The 23,391-nt window shown below is 39.3% G+C and overlaps 1 protein-coding gene across 2 annotated transcripts in view; it reads right to left on the reverse strand.

Moving 5' to 3' along the window:
* The window catches only part of EDIL3 (EGF like repeats and discoidin domains 3), a 235,995-nt gene that overhangs the window by 105,700 nt on the left and 106,904 nt on the right, over nucleotides 1-23,391 (reverse strand). For both annotated transcript variants that reach the window (XM_063180903.1, XM_063180902.1), the window contains one exon: nucleotides 13,528-13,656. In XM_063180903.1, coding sequence (XP_063036973.1) covers nucleotides 13,528-13,656 — 129 coding nt within the window. The remainder of the gene's footprint in view (nucleotides 1-13,527; nucleotides 13,657-23,391) is intronic.

Below are 23,391 nucleotides of genomic sequence, written 5' to 3' on the forward strand. Positions count from 1 at the left end.
GGACCGGCATCTGTTAGAATTCAGAGGTTTCCTTTGCTTTTTCAAAGCCAGTTTCCTGACCACAGAAGGCTCTGAAAACACTGAGAGCCAAAAGAACCTGCAGGAAACTTGAAGTGCTATGTGCCATGCTGAAGGGATTCACTATTCAGATATCCTTCTTTTGTGATCCTCAAAAAGAGAGAAAAACTGCTTTACACTGGAGACAAAAAAGTACCGACCTCTTGCTCTTCCACACTTAGAGGTTAAGCATTGTATTGCCCCTGATCTCATAATTCCATATAAAGCTTTTTCCTCCTCCTGTATTTTTACAGGAGGAGGAAAATGTAATTATTCTGTATATACAGAATAATTCTGTATATACAGGAATAATTCCTGTAATTATTACTGTAATTATTCCCTATTATCTTTTCGTCCACACTATGTCACACCAGCTTCCAAAAGCAAAGACACTTGAGCACATTGTCAGCTATATAACAGTTTTATTTTGAAACACAACTGTTTTGGGAAGTATTTTGGGTTTTCTTTAAAAATATTGAAACCTGGGATAATCCACCACAGGGCTGTCTGTCAGGATTCTTCATGAAACATTCACTACAAATATTTTTGTATTTTATATTATATTATCCTGGAGCTCCTGCCTAGAATTCCTTCAGAAACTGCTTCTCCAACCATTCTCACATTCTTTTTTCAAAGCAATTTTATCTCTTCTTGGGCACACATTTTCAAACATACTTCTCTAACTAGACTTCTTAAAAAATAAAAGAAGATATTTCATGCCACCTGTTAACAATTCAGTGTTATTTCCCTTCCTATTGGGTCTAATATATAGCTAGATCCTCTTCATTTTGATTTGTAAAAATCCAGGCTCTGAGAAAATAAAAAGGAAAGACTATCTTTATTTTAATTTATACTTTCTTAAATTGCATATGGGAAGTAAAATCCTTAATTTAGACAAACTAGCATTTTTTAGGATGACTAATTTCTTTCTCCACCATTTAATTTTTCATCTTTTCCACCTGCCATTTACACTTCTGTTCAATATTATAGTTACAGATATTGTGTCATAGTAGCAGTGAAATTAATAGAGGCATGTATTTAGAAGTCCAGTTTAAAATCAATTTATTGTCTATAGCATTTTCCTATTGTTCTTTGCATTACATTGTTGCACTTACCTATGCTACCCTTACTTAAAAAAATATTCAAAATTAAATTTAAAGTTTTGAAGTGATTTCATTTCCATACAATAATGTAACTGTATTCACAGGTTTCAGAATGCTAGGATTAAATGTAAAACTACTGGAAAAACAATAATTTAAAAAAAATAAAGGAAAAGACACAGTTAAGTGTATTCTAGAATACATTTCTACTTTAAATTGTCTACTTCAAAGGGTTTAAAATCAGACAGGGCTCTACAACAAATGTTGCCACAGTAGTGATATATCTCATGCTGTTGACAAGATTTTTTTTTTTTGTATTTTTACATAATTTTTCATCCCTGTTTCAATTTTGAGAACTCTCATAAAATAGACGATGCAGTGAAATTATACTCAGCATAGGTATCTACTCTCTATTATGCAAAATACTTATCTTTTCCTTATAGCCACTGAAAAGTTATTACAATGTTCTCTGTGGAGTCATACTTCCAACACTGGACTAGTCAGTATTTCCTGATCTTCTATTTACCTGTTTAAATGCCTATTTAATGGCTTTTCATCTGAGTTAATTTTAATCTAATGGATTTTTGCAATAGCCTAGCCAGGATGTTCCTTATTAGTTTTAAAGGTGTTGGTACTTTAAAAGTTTTAATATGTATTGAAGCAGATTTTTCATTTTTAATTACTTTTAATGAATACTGGCATGAAAACCTTCGTCCCATTAAGTAACTTACCATTTAATTTTACACTGTAGAAGTACATCTTCAGGGCAACTATTCCTGGCGTTTCCAATGAACCTTATTAAAATAATTGGCTATTTATATAACAAGCATTTGACAAATCATTTAAACTGTAGTTGAGGAAAAGAGAAAAAAAAATCTTATTAAAAAGGGATTCAACTGGTGAATCATTTTTCATTACAAGCAATGCTCCAAAAATCTCAGCTTCTGGAATAAGTTAAATTATGGAGCATTGGAGCAACTGGATGATTTGCTAGAGGAGTGTAGGTGGTCACGTGGCAATAAGTCCAATTATTTTCACAATTAGTTTGACCCTAAATCAGTAAATTAGCATTATTTCCCTTCATACATCCCAGAAAAATTGTATCCCTTCAAAATGCAGTTGTTTATGCATTTCAGAATAGAGTAAGGGTAGGGTTGCATTGTTTTTAAGTGAGCATGGCTATGGCACAGGTTTTTAAAAATGTCACTAGACAAACAAGTCCAGGAAGATACAAAGATGGATGTTCTAAAATGACAAAACCGAATAATTATGGGGGTTTTTTTTCACATGTCTTTATTTGATATACACAGGGCGAAGTGTACTCATTTATGGCCAATGTGTATAAATCTATTTAAACAATCAAAAATATTTGTTTCAGGCACTTGCATAAGTGCACATATATGTGCTACATAGAGGGTAACTTCAACTCTTTGCTGGTGGTTTTCAAATTCAGACCCCTAGCTGATCAGAAATGCATGTATGTTTTACTGTTAATGGATCTTGTATTTAATTTACAACTGCGGGTTGGTGAATGTCACCAAGAAGGGAAACACTCATCACCAATTCTGCCTTTTGGGCTGGGGTGATTTCCTTGTCCCCTCTGCAGAGGTGAAAAGGAAAACCCCAAGAGCTCATCTCCCTCCCCACAGAAGAATGCAGCAGCTCCACCACATCAGCAAAGACTGCCTGGTTCAGAAAGAAAAAATACTGTCTTCCAGTGTGCACATAAAATCTGCATCATAATCTAATGGTATGGGTGCCACAATTCCTGTAAAAATCTCTACTTTTGGTGAGAAATGGCAGGAGGTTCAATGATTAACATAAAGAAGTCAGAAATCAGCATTTTAAACTCCTAATTTTACATTAGGGCGAAGGCTCTCCTCGCCTTGCACTCTTCCTAATTTTGGTGTATGTCTTCTGCAGAATTATTCTGAAGCTCCCTTAAATATGTAGCGACAAAGAAATTGGAGAGGGTGAGAAGGGAGCAGATTAATTTCTCTTTAACAGTGACAACTGCTGGTATGGAAAAGAATGTTGCTTTTAAGTAAACTGCAAAAACTGCAAGACTGTGTGCATAAACAGCTCCGCTAGGTACATGAAAGGATCACACACAATAAATACATTTTCAGAGCCAGATGCCACCTGACTGACTTGTGGGGAGGGCAAAATGAGATCTGACAAGATTACAAAGGATACCTATTATTTGGAGGTAAGTAACATTTTAAATACTCTTTATGGTGCAGTGCCTACATTGCACACTTCCAGGGATCCAGGGGCAGCCACAATTAATGCCACTCATGCCCCTCTGCATGTTCCCATTTCCTCACCTCCCTAGCAGCTAGCACTGGCCACACTCTGTGTCTTGATCCCACTGAAAATCCCTGAGTGCAGTTAATTTGTGCACTTCCAGAGCATCCCGGCGAGCTGATTCGAACACAAGTCTGATGGGGATGAATTTTCAGTGGAGGTGGGCATCATTACTTTTTGGCAGAATCAGACAATCCCACCAGAGGACCAAACAAATCTCAAGCCAAAGCACAACAGACAGAAAGCCACGTGTGTCTCATGGCATCAGACGCTTAGCACATGATAAGAAAAGGAAGACAAACAGGACTCATTAATAGTTTTCAGTGTACTTTGAGAAAAGCAAAGTATGCCCGTGTTTGTAAGAAGCTTGGCCTTACAGAATTTTGTGTGCAGTTTCAGAGCTGAGAACACATCTGCACATGCCCACATAGGTCTCAGGCATGTTTTCTCTGTACAAATTCTAGAATGTCTGGGTGGACTGAATTTCCTTTTGCCTACTGGAATGGTTTCAGTAAATTCCCAGTATGTCAAATCCCAGGAACTTCAGACTGCTGGGCTATTTTCTTTTAGATTATTTTAATCTCACAGGGATCCAGATCTTGTGCTCTCAGCCTGCTGTCACACAAAGCAAAACATGATAAGTAGAGATGATAAAGAGATTTTCTTTAAAAATACACTCCTGACTCAAACTACAAGTCTTAGCCAGGTGATCTACAGAAATAATTGTATGTCACTTAAGAGTAAGTGCAGAATAAATGCAAACTACATGAAAAATCCTAGGTATTCATATGAAAATGTGACAGCACCGTAGGTTTTGCTTGAGATATTTTATGAATACAAAGGGATTAATTTGTGATGCAGACTGGTTTCTTCCATTACACCATTTTATCATTATACTGAGCTTCAAGCACAAATACTGATTTTTGAAATTCTTCTTGCACAGGCAATGAGTCTGATGCAATATTCTTCTCTCCCTCTGTACAACGCTTTTTCTCAAAAGTGTATCCACATGAAAAAATACTGCTTTTAATTTCTAAAGAGTAGCTGGACTACTGAATGTACTCCTGGATCTTCCTTCTAAGTTCTTTGACTTCAAACTTCTCACTGGATCTGTAGTATAAAACAAGCCCTCATAACTGAATTTGTTCTCCTTCTTTCATTTTTCAGAAAAAATTTCCATGTGAATTGTTCAATTTCCAAACAATAAAGCCACTCATAAAATTTTCAGCTAGTTCAATGAGCAGTACCAATATTTTTTATACTAACACGGAGCTGCAAACCCATGTGCCAGCACGAGTTCCAAACACAAATACAATATTTTAATTCTGAATCCCTGACACACCTACACATACAGATGGCAGAGCACAGTAGCTTTTACAGGACCAAAACAACAAAACCAAGAAAAATATCTGAATTACAAAAGTTGTCTTTTTTTTTTCTTTTTTTTTTTTTCCTAACAACTGCTCCCAGACCAAATCCCTGTGTGACAAAATTCTAATTGATAAACGCTCTCTCATTAAACAATCAGATTTAATTTCAAAATTTCATTTATTTCTTTATCTTCCTCACAGGAGTGTGCTGGTGTGTCTGTGAGAAAGTTGCTGGTGCAACAAAGACCGAACACAGTTATTCTTTTAAAGCTTCAGGTGGCTTTGTTGACCCTGAACCATCATAGTGGCTGTAATATGGGTTGCTGTGTCTCCCTAAATGGGCACAAAAAGTGGGAAAAAAAGAGGAAAATAGATGCTTTGTCCAGCCAAAATTATCATGTGCTCTTCCTCTAACCATACACCTCTCTACTGTGGTTCACCAACTCTTCCCTGGGACTCAGTGCAACCTCACTATTGTAATAGTTTATTACAATATTTCTGTTATAAAAATAGGAATGTATGATGTAGACATTACAATGGGATAATTATTCACAAATTTAGAGTGGACTCCCTCCTTTCATTCAGTACTTTTTATTTTTAATTCAAATATAAAGAGAAACTTGTATGTATAAAACATCTCCATATGCTATATTTTTAATGCAGAACATGAACAAATTTAATCTCTTTGCAATCAAACAGCAATTCCTGCATTTTTGGAACATTAATTTCTTTCCACCATAAAAAAAAAAAAAAAAAACCCAAAAAAAAAAAAAAAAAAACAACAAAAAAAAACCAAACCAAAAACCAAAACAAACTACTCCTTAAGAAAGACACTAATTAGGGGAAGACAGATTTACCTGCCTACAAAAAAAGTTTACAATGGCTATTGACAGCCTAAGTGACTTTTACACCATAGAAACACACATCTTCTTAAAAGCACCATTCATTATGTAATTCAGTCAGTGCCTGGGCTGGAAGGAGCCCAACCCCTCACTTTAATATTGCCATAAAACCCCAAAGCAATCAGGAAGACCTATTTTCCCCCTGCTATGGCACCTTATGAAAGAAACTCGGCAATTACCAAGGCCTGCTTAAGAAAAGCCTCAGCCCCATACCCAGTTCTGGTTGAAACAGAAGAAAATCAGAAAGAGAAATCAAAAGAAAATAAAAATAAAAATCCGAAGAAAACATAACAACAAAATGCTGCCTAAAGAATACAGAATGTCAAGAACTTCTGACAAATAAACCTTACAGCTTTCTCTTTACTATAAGTCACTGCTGCTGTAAAATACACTGCTGAACAAAGAAGGTTTTGAGAAAGCCATTGAGAGACAATTTAAAAGTGCAAGAAAAACCAACACACTGCACAGAAAAGGCAACAATTTTAACTGGCTGCACAGGAGAAGTAAGAGGGCACATAACAAACGTCTGCAAAATAACAAGTGGTGTACACAAGGCATTCAAAATCTGCTTTTCTCCCAGTATTGTAATAGACAAAGGATGAAACATTTAAAAGATACTGAAAGACAGCAGGTTGGAAATTGAAAAGGGTTTTTTTTCAGTATACAGCAAAATTAGACTTTGAATCTCAACGCTATGTATGGGGAAATTGTTAAGATCAGTAACTCAACAAGGATAAAAAAGCTATTTGAATTGTGTATGGATAAAAAGAATAAACAATGCTATACAAGCAAATTGAAAGAAGACTGAAACAAAATTGGTTGGGATATTATACTTCCTACCTGGGACTTTAAGGCAATTTCTGGCTCTTACTGAATCAAATAAAATCTTCAAGGAAGGGGCAAGCCTCAGCTCCGGTACCTACTGCTTTAACCACAAAATTTATTTGGACTTCAAGGAAAACAAACACCTCCTTCCAATTGCCCCAGAATTGGTGTCACTCTTGTCCAATCTCATCACACGTTTGTTGTAAGAGGATCCATCAGCAAAACATCCTCCACTTTCAGCTGAAAAACCTGTCATTTTTCACCTCGTTAGAGAATTTCCTTTTTCCAGGCAGTCAGTCCCCACACAAGTTTCCCTGGACTTGTGTGAATGGGACAAAGCCACCAGGGACTCCCACACGTGTTGGTTCTGCCATTTCCTTCAGACCCCTGACACGGCTTCAATTCTGGGGACATTTTACTGACTTTTCTTCCAATAGCCTTCAGTGGCTGTTTGTTTTTATATTCTTTACCGGTGATCTCTCTCAGATGTCTTTCAGATTACCTACTTTCTTTCGCATTTTCAGTTAAATTCTGGAAGTTTCACAAACTAATAATGATACATGCTTCCTCCTTCCTTTCCTGTCCAAGCTACTGGTCAAACACAGGGAAGAGTTTTCAAATTTCAGCTCTACAATGCTCAGAGGCACAAGGATATACTTACACATAAAACTGGCTACTGTACGGTGGAGTTTATTACTGTCCCAGTTAGTATTTTTTTGGCAGTATAATTTGTTAAAGCTATTCACAGAGTTAATTTTGATGAATATTAAACCCTCCCTCCCCCACAGAATAAAAAGGAATGTGTTAAAGTTTAGAACAGCCCAAACAGATATTTTTCTCCAAAGGAGGGACCATATTTTATGTGTGTCAGGAGGGGCACGGGATGAAAATCTGTGTGATGCAACTGCATGCACACTGGTACATTAAATTTGCCCACTTGGCTCTTGGCATGGCTGGCTTGGATCAACCTGCATCTGTGCAAGAGAACAATGGGTTTTAGTCTTCAAAACAGGGCAGCTGCATGGAAACCATCTGTGGGGAATGGTTTCTGGAGTGCCCTGCCACCCAACTGCAGCCAGGAGTGGTTTAACAAGAGCACTCATTCCTTTTAACATAAAATCTGTGACACATTCTGCACACTCATCACAGTAACTCCTTCCTGGAAGCTCTAAAAGCCACTGTGATTCTGCCCCTGGGATGGGGTAACTTTGGATGCACGGAAAGACTGGGGAATGAGCAGCTGGGAAGCAGTGCCAGGGAAAGGGACTGGGGCTCCTGGCTGTGGGAAATAGTAAAGGTAAGATGATTTCCAGAAAGCTGTAAAAGCACGCTTTTTTTAAAAAACAGAAAGAACAGAAAACTCAGAGCTAGCTGCAGCTGCGACATCTGCAAGTAGAAAAGGTTACAATAGTACAGCAAGCAAGGACATTAAACAATAGCTTGAATTTGAGACTGAGCCAAGATAGACCTTAGGACTGCAGAAAAATATGAAACAAGATATTCTATGTCTAACAAGATAGTAGAAAGTTTTAAGCTTAATAATGGAGTATTGTGTAACGCTGATACAAAGAAGACAAGCAAGCATTGTGTGAAGAAGGTGTAAATGTGCTTTTAGTGATTGGCTAGAAAAATTGTCTGTAAGCTTTAGCAATGTGCTATTGGCTGGAATGTTTTTAAAACGCTCTGCAGCAAAGAAATCTTCGGCTGTTGCTGGCTGCTGCCTCAGCCATGTAATGAGGCTGATGCTGCAATAAAATCTCAAGGAATGTACCCTAGCAGCCTCATCCTGTTTGTGAAAACACCCTCCAATCAAAAAGGGCAGTGGCAGAGTGTCCTGGAGCCAGCAGGGACACCAGGCCCAGCATGGCCGGCCGGGCCAGGCAGGGATTGTCCTGCTCTGCTCTGGGCCGGGCCGGCCTCACCTGGAATATTGGTGCAGTTCTGGCATCACAACATAAAAACAGATGTTAAAGTGTCGGAGTGTGCAGAGAAGGCCGTGGGGACGGTGAACGGTGTGGAGGGGCCGTGTGAGGAGCACTGAGGGCACTTGGTGCGCTCAGGTGGAGAAGGGAGGCTGAGGGCAGAGCCATCACAGCTACAGCTCCCCGTGAGAGGGAGAGGAAGGGCAGCTCTGATCATCTCCGATCCCTGATCTCTGCTCCCTGGGACACTGGCAGCACCTGAGGGAAGGGCTGGAGCTGGGCCAGGGATTTGGGATGGAGCCCAGGGAAAGGTTCTTCCCCAGAGGGTGCTGGGCACTGCCCAGGCTCCCCAGAGAATGGCTCCCCAAAGCTGCCAGAGCTCCAGGAGAGTTTGGGAAACACTCCAGGGATGCCCAGGGTGGGATTTTGAGGTGTCTGTGCAGGGACAAGGTTTTGACTTGTTAATTATCATGGGTCCCTTGAAGTCAGGAGATTCCTTCACTGTATACTGAATTTTGCTAGTAGATATTATGCATCAGGTCAACTGGCCAGAAATGTGTGGCCACTGGCCTTTCCAGCTGTGGCATCACGGGAAAAAGGCTCTGTCCAGTGGATAGCTGGCATGATGGCTCAAGGTGGAATGGAAATCTGCCACAGGGCCTGTGCAGTTTTTCCCAACACATTTGTGCAGCACATGTGGGTATCACAGGCCATCCACGATGTGGAAGAAGAAAGCAGAGAACTCAGAAAAGCCCTGAGAAGGGCTTGCTTACATTATTAAGTGTGTTTGATTAATAACCTTTATTCTTGGAGTGCAAGGATTTTAGTTATGTGTGGTGGAGTTAATGATCCTCAGAATATAAACCCACATGCAAATCAAACCCTTAAATCTGAACTCTTTGTTGCTTCAAACATGAATTTTCCTGGTTGGATCTCTCTTCTTTCAGCTACTTGAGGGGCAGGCTGTAACACATATCACGTCTAATGTCTCAAATCCCTACATTTTCCAGTATGCAGTCGCTAGCTGATAATCATAATAGTGCATGCTCTATATATCTTTCAACTGCCATTTATTTGTGTTGTGAGGGTTTTCTTTCTCTTACTTTCTTTTGTATATGTTTGTATGGGGGTTTTTTGTGGTAGTTTTTTTTTTTTTTTGGGGGGGGGGTTTGGCTTTTGTTTGGTTTGGGGTTTTTTGAGTTTTTTGTCGAGTTTTTTTATGTTTTTGTTGTTGTTGTTGCTGTTTTTACTTTCCATTTGGTTTGAATTTTTTTGGGGGGGGTTCTGTTTTCTGGTTTTTTGTTTTATTGATTTGTTTGGGGGGTTTTTTGTTGGGGTTTTTTTCTTTTTTTTCTATATTCTGTTTGCTTATTTTGTTCTGGTTTGGTCTTCTTTGTGTGAAAAAGCTGTCCATTTCAGTTTTGGGGATATTTCCACGGATTCTGACTTGTTCTAGGCTGTTTTAATATAGAATCACAAACTGGCTTGGGCTTTAAGGGGCTTTAAAGATCACCAAGTTCCAGCTCCCCAGCCGTGGGTCTTCTCCAGCTCTCCTGGAGCCCCTTTAGGGCCTGGAAGGGGCTCTGATCTTTCCCTGGAGCCTTCTCTTCACCCCCAGCTCTCCCAGTCTTGTTTCAGAAAAGCCCTCGACATAAATCTTAATTCCAATCAGAGAAGTAAATGCCTTTTAAATAATAGAAGAATATTTTAAAAATGAATTTGCTGCAATGTCAGCACAAAATCCAGTCCAGGCCTCTACCTGAGGCAGACTTTCCTGGTTTTGGTTACTCTATGGGCTTTGAAATGGGAAACGCTTTCCTTTGCCACTGGGTAACCAGAATCTTTTCAGGCAACCACAGCAAATTAATATCAGTTTTGCAATAAATCAAGAATACACAGTCAGTAAAATTTCTAATGATCTCTTTTATAGTTTACATATTAATTATTTACATGGGCAAAAGGTCAACAAATCTCAGAAATACTGACAGGGTGTTTTTTTGATGTGAATGATAAAATACCAGCTTTGAGAATGTATCTCGACTGCAAAATCAATCACCTGGCTTAATTGATTTGGCAACAGAATATTAGACATGAAAGAAATCCAAGATAAAAAGCTTTGTACAAGAGAACCACAACGTGGCTTTTGGAATTCTTGACAGTGTAGAAGAGACATGCCTTGCAACAAGGTCATTTTAATTTATCTCTTTATGATAAATTTGACAGACTTCCTACTTGATTTACCGTGAGTTCAGAATTGAATTGTTAAACTTCATGAAGCAGAGCAGTTTGTATCAAAGGAATGCTGTGAATTGAGCTAAGGTGATATTGTATATAAATGTTAAACTAAGTCCAGCAGTGAAAATCTCACAATTCTCCCTGACTGCAGAGAGCTCTGTGGCTGCCTCTCACAGCTCCCATCCCCAGAGACCCTCTGAACGCCTGCAGAGGGTATCTGATTTATCATCCCATTTAAACCAGATTGTCTGAAAAGGACTGAATCTCATTCTCCCCCAAAGAATAATTCTTCACACAAACTAGCCTTTTCTCAAATCACTTCAGCTGCCTTCTGGGGTTATGGTGAGCTTGGGTCAGCTGTGGGAGGGCTTTATTTTGTCTTGAAGTTGACACAAACACACTTTGCTGATTATCAGGATCATTAGCTAACATGATATACCTCAATATTTTTAAAAGGATGCTGTGGACCCAGCAAACAACTCTAATGAATCACTCTGTGATGCACCAGCTGTATGTTCCTTACTCATTAATTAGGTGACAAAAGATGGCATTCCATCCAAAACTCGTGCTCAGCAATGTGTTTTGCTTGGTGAAACTTGTGGGATTATTTACTTCTTTAACAAAGGTCAGCTCCATGATATTTTTTGGAAGAAGTGTTGCATGCCACGCTGATGCCTCAGGTTTTTGCTTTTCTATTTTTCACATTCTGTGCTGCTTCAGTGTGAGGGTCTGGGGTCCATATCAGGGGATGGTGAGCTCCGTGTACAGAGCAGGGAGACAAAACAATTCCTGCTCTAGTTTGGGAACAAATGATCCCAATCTCAGCCCAGGAGCACAAACCCCGTGGGCTGGAGAGGGAAAAACAAGCAGGGTGGGACTGCCTGGGCTCAAGCTGGAATGGGACAATGAACTGCAAGGTGCAAATGGAGCAGAACTGATCCCAGGGACAGACCCCGTGCCCGGCCGTGCATTTTGGGGCCATTTTGAGTTCATTTTGTGACCATTTGGGTTCACTTTGGGTTCATTTTGGGGCCATTTTGGTTCATCTTAGGTGCAGCCCTGGCTGGGCTCTGGTGCTGCCCAAGGTGCATCCATGGAGGCTTTTTAATAAATCCCTGATTTATTCTTTAGCTCTCTCCAGCCTCTGCTCTAGGGCAGCCTGCACAAGGCATCAGTTTTTGGTGACCTAGATGGAGCAAAGGCATCTGGAAAACCCCCTGGACTAGAGCCAGAGGAACCTCCAGCTCTTGCTATCAATGTGACAGTTCCCATGATGGAGCATCCCTGAGCACATGTGTCCATGTGATGGTGTTTTCACATGAGCTCATCCACGTGGCTGGGCAGCAAACACTCATTTCCATGCTCCCAGCGGAGGAGGTGGGTGTATATTTTCACCAGATTAAGTCAGTGGAATTCCCCACATTACCCACACAATGAACTGAGAGTGTGGCCAAATTTAATGGAATTGAGCATCCATATTCCAGTCCCTGGAGACACACTGACAATTTAAGGGACGTAACAAACATGAGGATGTTAGCTGAGGTGGACTGTACTGTTCCTGGACAATTCAAATTATAGGCAAGTATCTAAATGGAGCAATTAATTCAGGTAGGCTGCATTCAGTGTTTAGTCACTGTGAGCTGAATAACTGAACTAATTTTTACATGTGAGTGGAGCTGGATTCTTGACTATTTCTTTGAGTTTTTTACCTTCTGTAACAGCTGGCTTCCAAATGCATCAACAGTGTAAGACTTAAAGAGCCATGCTGCTCTAGGTTTAAGAACCACTCATGCACAAAATGGAAACCCCAAAATTTCTCTCGTGAGCTTCTCCTCAGGCAAGCACTTGTTTCAAATGAGATTTGCATGTTAAAAAAAAAAAAAAACAGTTTCTATTAAATTAACAGACAATACAGACTACATTTATAGGTTCACATATGACTGCTCAGTCACTAGCAGATGAATATCCCTCACTAATTGGCTTTGATTGCTGGTGGGGTGGAGTGAGAAGCAGAAAAGCTCCTGACTCTGTGTTAGCTCTACCCAGCAGTAACTAAAACATCCCTGAATTATCAATGTTGGTTCCAGCACAAATCCAAAACACAGGCCCACACCAGCTACTGTGAAGACATTTAATTCTGCTCCTGCTAAATCCAGCACACCCAAAATTTCTTTCCCCATGAGGTTCATTGTAAGTTCTCTACCTACACACTGCAAGATGAGGATACTGACCTGCTGTTCCAAATCTGATGTGAAAGTAGGAAATACTCTCCAAATAAATGAAAAAGATTAGAAAAAGATCAAGAAACTGTATTTTAAACAGGGTTAAATGACGTAAGTCTGGAGATTTTGCTCTTGAACTTAGATACTGTGATTCAAAATATTTCTTAATTATTTATAAAGACATAGCTAAAGAAAGATGAAAAAGACATTTATTCAGAAATTTCAGGGTTTTTTCCTTTTTTTATTTAGCATTAATCAAAGCAAACCCACAAACACTACTGAGATAAGAAGATAGTCCTTCTATTTCAAATACGCTTTTGTATTAAATCCCTGCAAAATACGTTTACCTTGTCCTTGCCATGGCATAAAACATGCATAGCAAATCATGTCCTGTTGTGTCCAGTGGGTTGGTAGTCAGGTCATTTTCTGAAGGCAGCAGCAGCATTCGGTGGTATTAGCTTGCTCATAATATAAAGGCCAAAGTCTGATATACTCCAGAAAACCAGATCCGATATTAATCCTTAAAGTGCAGGCAATAAAAAGGCTCCTATCTATAAATACAATAAAATCTACCATGTGGAACTTACTGTGCTGGCAGTGAATCCCATTAAATCCCTGTGGACATTTACAAACGTAGCCTATGAACGTGTCGCCTCGGTATGCTTCACTAATTTCACATATCCCACCATTATGGCATGGATTGGGGAGGCAGGGTCCTGTGAGAAGGGAAAAAAAAGATAAAAAAAAAGAAAGAGAGAGAAGTATGTAGACATCCACAATAACAACCATAATAATTTCAGTCATTTATAAACATTCATGAAAGAAATAAAGTGCCTTACGCAGGCCTTTATATTCCACTAGCTCAGTAAAATACACCCTTCACTTACTTCAGATAACTTGCCAGCAAGGATTTTTATGAACAAGAAAAAAAATATGAAGCGTGTCACTACTCATTAATCATGGCATTAGTTTTTAATGTGAGAGAAGACAGGAGACAGCGAGGCTAAATCTTGCTCTTCTGTTAAAGATAACAGGCATTCTAGTTTTTGCACCACTGAGGGAATAGGTATTAATCAAACATGCCTATCATGCACAGAGTGACATGTACAATGTCCCTGAATGATCACTACATGTCAAGTTAGCATTCTGAGGAGATCTTTGCTATGGCTCCAGGTGACTTTCTGAAATGTGAGTATCTGGGCCAGTAGTTAGAAGCTACCAAGCCAACTATTCTTTTCCATTCAGTGCCTCTGTAGCCACTTCAAGATGGTTTGATAAAGCTGTTCTGTCTAAATTTTCTTTGTCCCCAACGCGCCACATGCTAGAATGCATAAAGTTTCAGCATGGACATCTGCTACAATTGCAATTACTATAACCTTAAGTACCTTGAAAAATGGAATTGCTTGACCTGAGGTCCAGAGTTTACTCATTGAACACCACTGGAAAAGAGCTACTTATATTTTAATGTCTTACTAACACTACCCCCAGTACGACTCCTACCAGAAGAAAACATTATTTTGATGATTTTTTTTTCCCTATCTCATTTTAAAGAAGTGGTAAACATTGTTTAGAAAGCCTCACATGCAAGTTTGTCTTGATTTGTAAATTCAATAAAATATATGTTATTTGCAACCTGTGCTGTGTACCCTGAAAGGTGAAAACCACTGTTTGTTGAAACACAATGTCATAATCCTTCACTCACTTCAAATTGCATTTGGAAAAATATACCCAAAGCGAAAAGAGAAAAGAAATCTAGAGCATAATTTACTGACAATCACAGTTGGAAATTTTGAAATCCCAGAATCACAGAAGTTGGAAAAGCCATCAAGTTCTACCTGTTGCCCAATTTGTCGCCAACCCAAAACACCTCCAGCCCTTCCTGGGACGCCTGCAGGGCTGGGCACTCCAAGCCCCCCTGGGCAGTGCCAAGGCAGCTCCTGAGCCCCCTTTCCATGGGGAAATTCCTGCTGTGCCCACCCTGAGCTGCCCTGGCCCAGCCTGAGGCCGTTCCCTCTGCTCCTGTCCCCGTTCCCCCCGGCTGTGCCCTCCTGGCAGGAGCTGTGCAGAGCCACGAGGGCCCCCTGAGCCTCCTTTGCTCCAGGCCGAGCCCCTTCCCGGCTCCCTCAGCCTCTCCCGGGGCTCCATTCCCTTCCCAGCTCCGTTCCCCGCCCCGGCCACGCCGCAGCCCCTCCATTGCCCGTGTGAGGGCCCGCAGGTGCCGCAGCCCTCGAGGGGCGGCCTCAGCAGGGCCGGCCCAGGGACGGGCCCTGCCCCGCTCCCGCTGCCGCCCCAGGCCGGCACAGCCCCGGGGCCATCGGCCTCTGGGCCCCCGGGCAGCCCTGGGCCGTGTCCGGCTGCTGGCACAGGGCTGGCACCCAGGACATGGCTCTGGCTGCCCTCAGAGCCTGGCAGGGGCAGAGACCTGGGCACGGAGTCAGACACCCGGGCCTTCGATTGTAACCCGTGGAAACAACAATTACCAACTTTGTTACAAGCCACAAGGGTTTGAGTAGAATGTTAGTGACTTTGGCACAGGGTGAGAATGGAGAATTTTGGGGTTTTTAGAATGGAGGTTCAGGAGGCAAGATGGAGGAATCTGGGCCTGTCCTGTCCTTCCTCCTGTTTCTTCACGGCCTCCATCTTCTGCTGGGATGGTGGCACTTCTAGATTGGTTTTGGGTAGAAGCTCACTGTCTGACATAGGTGGTAGGTATTGGGAAGTTATGGCAAATAAAGTACAAGTAGTTTTTAGTATAAAAAGATAACACTGCCCTGAGGGTGGTCAGTGTGCCACAATCCAACCCTCCAGACCCTGGGCGGGTCAGAGAAAGAATGTTATATATAAGAGAAAGTAAACAACCTTGAAAAGCAGAACTTTTAAAGATGCTTCTTCTTCAGTCTGGCTGGGAAAAAGAGACTTTCTGACACCTGGGGTTCACCTCAACACCAGAGACCTCGTCACCACAGCACCCCCAGGGCTGTCCCTGCTTCCCAGCCCCTCTGCCCCAGCCTGGAGGGCTCCAGGGGGTTGGTGAGACCTGACAAGTCACCTTAGGGAGCCAACAAATGAACAAATAGAATTATTTAGACTTTAAGGATCTGTAAATTCAATGCTTCTGCATGTCTGCCTGTTCATGTTTTCAATTACAAGCCCAGGTTTGAAAGATCCTCACAGAGCTCCATTCATCCAGACGTCACGTCAGGGAACACCATGCTCTCCAAGCAAATATTAATTTGCAAAGTGTAAAAATTAACTGAATGATGAGGATGTCAGAACATATTCCCCAGTTATTACTGCCCATGTGGCTATTGCAATTTTGAGAAGCCACGCAGGTGCACATTTCTATTACAACTTTTGCCATCAGCCTGTTCCAAGACACGGTCCTGCAGAGGTTTTGCTTGTGTACATCATTAAACATGGATATGTCTCACTGAACCAAAAAAATAATGGACATGAATGTACTGCAGATAATTCCAAATGGTGTTATTAGCAAAAAAAGGGCAAAAATTGTGAAGATGAAAATAAGGAGAGTGGCTGCTGCCTGATTTGCCTTTTGCCATGCACACTCTGTATTACAATTTAAAAGTAGTGGTACCCTACATTCTTAATTCTGGGAAGATTTGTGTCTTTCAAGTATTACTACTTCATGCTATTTCTCCTTCATAATAATTTGGGAAGAAACCTGTCTAATAATTTGCACTTTTAGCCTCCCAATAAATATGAATTGTGTATTTTTTTTTCCAAGCCTCTATCACAGTGCTACAGTTTGGGGAGTACCTGCAGGCAGCCTCATATGTTAATTGTTTCTATGCAGGCAAGATCTCTAATCTTCCAAGAACAATAAATCTCTTAATAATTACGTTCTCATTTTGCTTTTTGCTTTCTTTGTATGGCTTGTTAAGCACACATTCAGCCTACTTTCATCAATTTTCTTTATATTTTGCATTTTCTCAGATCTGTCCAAACTGCAAGGGCTTAAAAGGTTATCTGAGGTGCATAGTGATAAATATACTGGTGCATGAGAGTATTTCTAGCTAATGTTTTTCTTTTATGAAGCCTTTCTTCTGAAAAAAAACAAAAAACAAACAACAAAACACACACTAACAATATGAATTTTTTTCTGATTATGGTTGTTATGGACAACTAATATGACTACTTTCAATATAAATGTTGTGTATGTTGCTTTGGGTATTTTTGTTTGCTTTTGTTTTTGTTATTCATAGACACTGGTAGTTCAAAAATTATTTTTAGAGCAACAAAACACTGTCATTATTTGTGCTCAAATTAAAAAAATTACAGTGACATAGTTTTGACTAATTTACATTTATTAATTGATAAAGACATGGGTCAGACTAACTCTGTGTTTGAAATGAATGAATGAATGATTGAAAATTAAAAAGCCTGTGCCACCCTACCATTGCTTCTAATTCTTCAAAGGACCAAAATTTAAGTTCACACATCTTGAGCTTATTTAAATTGCATGAACACCCTAATATGATACCTCAAAATTAATTAATTAGTTAATTAATTAATTTTAACTGAGTCTACAGGACCCAATGATTCAATTTCTGCAGATTTAAGTTTTTGGGAGGATCTGGGGCCTAATCCTGCCATCATTCCATTGAAGCACCAAAAATGCAGTGTGTAAGATCTGGGCTCAGATGGCACATGAGGAGACATCCCAGCCAGCTTCCAAAGGGATGTCTAGGCTTTTAAACAACATGGTGTTAAATTCTGGATAATTAATTCTATGACAGCCTGATTAATATGGTCTGTTACTCAGATCTATAGCAGCAAGTCCACGAATATAATTTTTTACCAAAAAAAAACCCCCCAAAAACAAAAAACGCAAACAAAAAACGCAAACAAAAACCTCCTAAAAAACTAACAAAAAAACCCAACAAAAAAAAAACCCCAAACAAACCAGCAAAATAACTAACTGAATATGTCAACTAATTTTCAAAAATAGTGGACTTCAGGGATTGATTGGGTTTTTTGTAAATCAATAGTGTTGTAATACTTTTACAGGTAATCTTTAAGTGGCTTCCCACACAAAGAGAACAACAACATTTGATCAATATTAATGAGCAGAGGAATTCAATGGTGTGGTTTCCAGGCATTTTTATCCACGTTCATATAAAATAATGTCAGCAAGATTAATTGTGCACTCAAAGTAATAGATCTGTTCACTTTGCTGCTCTTTTGAGTTCTTCTTTGTTCAGTTCCAGGGGTATCAGCCAACATAATAAGTATAGTCCAAAATACATCATCCTGTTAGTCAATTGAAATCCCATGCTGTTTTTGAAAAAAATATTGAAAGTTAACTTAAAGTGCAGCAGGTTTTAAATTTTAGATGTTCTTACTAAAACCTCTGAGACTTCATAGAGGTATGAATCAAATAAATGCATCCTCAGCAGAGCTGCAGAGGGGCTCAAGGCAGAACCATGTTATCTGTTTTCTCATTTGACAAGTAGAGTCAACGAAAAATTCAAAATAAAATCTTGTATCATGCCTTGCTGCAGTGGAAACTGCATATCTGAGGGAAACCATGAGTTTGTCTAGAGAAGATAAAGCCAGGAAAGCAAGGAAACCAGTTTAGTGATAGCCATCTGCCTCTAAAAAAAACAGCATAAGCATTTGTTTTTGCCAAATATAAAATCTGCTGATGCTTTGGTGGGAAGCAAAAATTACAGGGGATGTCATTAAACAAGAAATCAACATCAGGCCATCTTCATCACACACTTGGATTCCCTGAATTCAAAAATATGCTAAAACAGATGATCAAAAAATCAAAGTCCACTTTTTCTTACTAAGTCAAGCTAAAGTGACAAATATGAAAAATATAAAGAGAAAATAAAGAAAAAAATGTGTACTCCAGTGGAGTGAAACATGCAAAATAACCACATTTTTTACAAGTAAAATTAAGTAAAATGAAATAAAAAAAAAATCTTAGCATGTTTGATGGTATCAATCCATTTTATCTTCATGCAGAAGTAATATTACTTTAATGAAAAACACTAAATTAGATTTTGACCTTAATATACATCAAGGTAAAGATACAAAGCTAATTGCTTCATTTATTTTCTGGAGTATTACTGAAGTAGATTAATAGATAATGGTATTCTGATGATATAATAAGCTGCAAATCCCATCAAAACAAATATTGCGAGCTATCATCAAACTAATAAAACATATCAAATAATTTTCCTTTTCATTTTAAAGAAAAGTACTCTCCAGCTGCATGACTTTGTGGCAACAGCTTCTCTTAAGTTCCTCTTGGCCTTATATGGATGTCACATATGAGGTTTTTCCTCATCTGATAAATTGAAATCTTCACCAGAGATCTCTTACACAGTTTTAACATCCTAAGTTGGAAGATTTCCTCTGTATTTGGATAATACCTGGCACTTTAGGTGCTTCCTCTGCAAAGTGGAACCTTTAAAATAAGCAGTGACAGAGCTCACTTAGCAGGAGCTCCCATGGTTTGGAATTAGCGTGTGCAAAGGCAGCCAGTGTCACAAACAACTTATTTCACCTTCATGGGAAGGCAAGAATCGGCCTCCTTGCTGCAGGAGCCAGCAGAATGGCACAAGCTGCCCATGGGGAGGGGAATAAGGATTATCACACTGAATCAGGCTCAGTATCCAGGTAATCCAACCCTGCACTGCCTCTGCTCAGCAGTTCCTGCAACCCGAGCACAAAGCTGAACCATCCCGCCGTGGAAATGAGCAAAATCTGCACAAGATATTTTACAAATATTTGTGATGAGCTCAATTTCTGAGTCTTTATAGTTGACATAGTTTTCTAAGTGACACATGTTTTCTTCACACGGTTAAAAATTTCACCACCACTATGCACACAGATGATAGACTGCCTTTTTTTCAGAAGTACATTGACCTGTTTCTTTCCTCATTGCCCTTTTAAAAACTCAAAATGGATTTTTGAAAGGTCTGCCCCTTCAAATGTGAGATTGCAGAATTCACACTTCAGCAGACACAAATCCAAAGTATAACCTAATCCTATTCAAAAGGGACCATCTTCCACGGGGACACGCAGACGAGCATTCAAATCCATCAGGAATGTCCCTACAGGTTCTGGCAGAAATCTGCTTTATTGCACAAAAAGGTCAGGAATACAACAAAAGCTTCTGAGGGTCTCTGATCTTCCTCACATTTACTGCTTTGGTTGTTAATTCAATATTATTGTGAAGACTTTGAATGTCCCCAGGTGCCTGCCTTGCAGCGCAGAGTTTGGGAACATTGGAGGAGCACGTTCCCAGCAGATGTGCTGCCGACCTTCTGAAGGCACTGCAGTCATGAAAATGTCTTCTAGACAACGTGCTCATTCTGCCAATAAAGTATTAAAAGTATTAAAGTATTAAAGTATTAAGCATCAGCAGTAATGAACTAATGCTTTGAAAGTAGTCCAGTATTTGCTCCTTCTCACTCAAAGATCTTTCTTTTTTTTTTCATTTATAAGTAATTCTATGTTAAAAAAATACATAAACATCTAAATGTTTTAGGCCCAACTACATTTATACTGGTGCACCATGACAAACTGACCATCATCAGTTAATAATGATGATCATGATAAAGCTGTATTTTGAACTCATCCTTCAAAGCTTCTAAAATGTAACAAGAAATTCTTCCTTGCCCAATACATTCAAATATTTGTAAAGTAAGCAGAAAAGGGAATAAACCAATCCACAACAGCTCCTTCTTATCCTTCAAAAAATTCCTGTCTGAATTTGCTACTCTTGCTTCTATTTCACTGCTGGGATACATATCTACTTTGCATCAACAAATTTGTATTGACCTACACCTTGCTTTTTGTTTGGTTATTTAAACCTGAAAAAAACAGGCACTGCAGAACATCATTCATGGTTTATGTGGAATATTGATAACAAAAACTGATTGCTGCATGTTATTCCAGTTAATGCATGAAAGCAGACAAAGTAATTAGATGACACACACTGTCATCTCATGAACATTCCCAAAATACCAGCTTTGGGGGAAAAAAATTTTAAAGAAAATCTGTTCAGCCTGGCTTGTAAGTGAATTAGTAGTGTATTAGATTCTATCTGCCTATATATTCATTATAAACTGATGGCAGAGATCCAGACTTAATTGCACTGTGATTAAATATTTATCTTGTTTTTAATGCGGCAAATGGAGCGTGTTGATTATAATGATCAAGGTGTCTCCATCTGGATGCAGAAAAAGATAAAGTTCACCCCCTGAGTGCAAAATGGCTTTTGGGTCATTTCTGCACATTTCCCTCCAATTCTATTCCCTACAATTCTTTCTTCTACAGTGAAGAAATTTAACCTGGATTGTCCAGCCATCTCCCAACCTTCTTTGAGCTAATAGCTAGAATATTTTCTGTAAAGGAGCAATTTATACTTGATGGATATACAATGACTTTCCTTAAGAGTCTTAAACTTCACATCCAAGCCTTTGATGGCAAATTATACCCAAATTTGAGGCATGGTGAGTGTAGCAGGCACTTTAGTGATTTTGCAGAGGGTGAGACATGAAAATACTCTAAAATCTGGGGAAAGTGTTCAATGCACTACAAGACATTTTCCCCAAGTCGTCTTCCATTATTTCTCTTCATATTCCTCAGCTTTCAAGGCTAAGAACTTCCTTTGCCAATTTTCAATGCTGTTTTCTACCTCTTTGTACCCTTTGCCACCCAAATATGTGTTTTTGGATAATGCCCACAGTATCCTTCCCCCACCAGCTCTCCCACAAACCTCCTTAGTGAGTGCTAAAGTGAGACCTGCTCTGCATCTCTGCATCGCCTTTCACAGGAGGATTTTATCTTCCCAGGGAACACCTGATCAGTTTACAGAAAATACAGATTTCCAAGGCCTCTTCCTCCTCCTTCAACTTTCCACTCAGGCAGCATCATTGCTGCTTTTCTCATAGATGATCCTTTTTCTGTCACTGACTTCTCCCAGTCTTTCTGACCCAGCTGTGGCATCTTGTTTGCTACACTTCTTTTGTGATCTACTTTGTCTCATTAAAACTAAATTTTCCAACACACATTAGAAATATTTTCCAAATTTATGTTTCAGTTGAGTCTGGTTTACATCAAACAGGGACAAAAAAAAAAAAAAAAAACCAAGCAGAAAACCAAACCACCCTCTGCAAACAGAGAGAATAATTTTGTAAAAACTTTGCTGAAGGACTGCATACTTGAATTTTTAATGCTAAAATATTCAAAGAAATATTAAATTAGATTTCAGTTGGGATGTCTGGAAGATTTAGTTCAAAGGTGCAGTCCTGAAAAGGCTAATGTCTACAGATTCTGCATTAAAACAAACTCTCCAAATCCATTTTCTACATGATTGGAACAAATCCATGTCTCTTTTTACTGCACTGATAATGGCTTAAATAAAACAGTCCCAGCAATATAGAAACTATATATTGTTTGGTACCTAATGCAGAACCTCACTTGCAATTGGGATTTCTGTGCAACAGTGTTGTTTTTATCATCATAATTCTTGTCATCATATATGAAGATGTCATTTTTTATTGTTTCACTGCACTTTAAACTGCCAATGATGAGGACTTGTCATCCTTTTTTGCTTCTATAACTGGAAAATGGAAAAAAAAACCTGCAAAGATTATGTGAACCTTAATTATGACAGCAAATAGAATAAATCCAGTTAGTCCTCTTGCTGAGGATTCCAGTGGGAACTAAAAAATGCCACAGCCTAAACTTAGGCTGTTCATATTTGTATGAGTCAGATCCTAATTACTAGTGCTGCATTAATGACACAGAAACAGCAGAAGAGAACCTCAGAGGGTGGTTATCCTCAGGACATGAAATATTATTAAAAAGTGATGAAAGAGAATCACTAAATGTGAAATATATATAGTCCAAACAGGCGTAAAGTTGTCCACAGCAGAAACCAAGGGAAATAGACAAGAGTTACACTCCAGTCACTTATTTCCCTGAGGATGTAGGACACAGGAAATATATCCTTTTCTCTTCCACTTTTTTTCCCAAGCTGCCATCAAACCCTGCTATTTCCATGTAAAAAACCTTAAATCCTATTGAATTCCAGATTCTGTCACTATTCTCCAACTCTTTCTCCTTTCCTAGCTAGACAATCCAGCTAGGAAATAATTTCTCTTTTTTCTCCAAAAAACATCGTTTTTTTGTCAACCCAGAAACCTACACTGATTGAGAATCCCAGCTCAAAATCACAACCCGTGTTTGCAGTCACGAGCCTTCAGTTTGGAACATACACAAGCAGGATCACTTGAGATCTGCTTCCTTTGCACCAGCTACTTCCACAGCGCAAATTCAAATTAATGGCTTGTGATTAATATGGTTCACGTGAAGCCAGTTGCACCTGGATGGAAGCACTGACTTATTTTTGGGTGGCTAATGGCAGTGAGCCCTGCACAGCAATACTGCATGTTGGTGTTTTCTGATAA

Source organism: Melospiza melodia, chromosome Z (assembly GCF_035770615.1).
Source record: "Melospiza melodia melodia isolate bMelMel2 chromosome Z, bMelMel2.pri, whole genome shotgun sequence".
In the NCBI taxonomy this organism is placed as follows: domain Eukaryota; kingdom Metazoa; phylum Chordata; class Aves; order Passeriformes; family Passerellidae; genus Melospiza; species Melospiza melodia.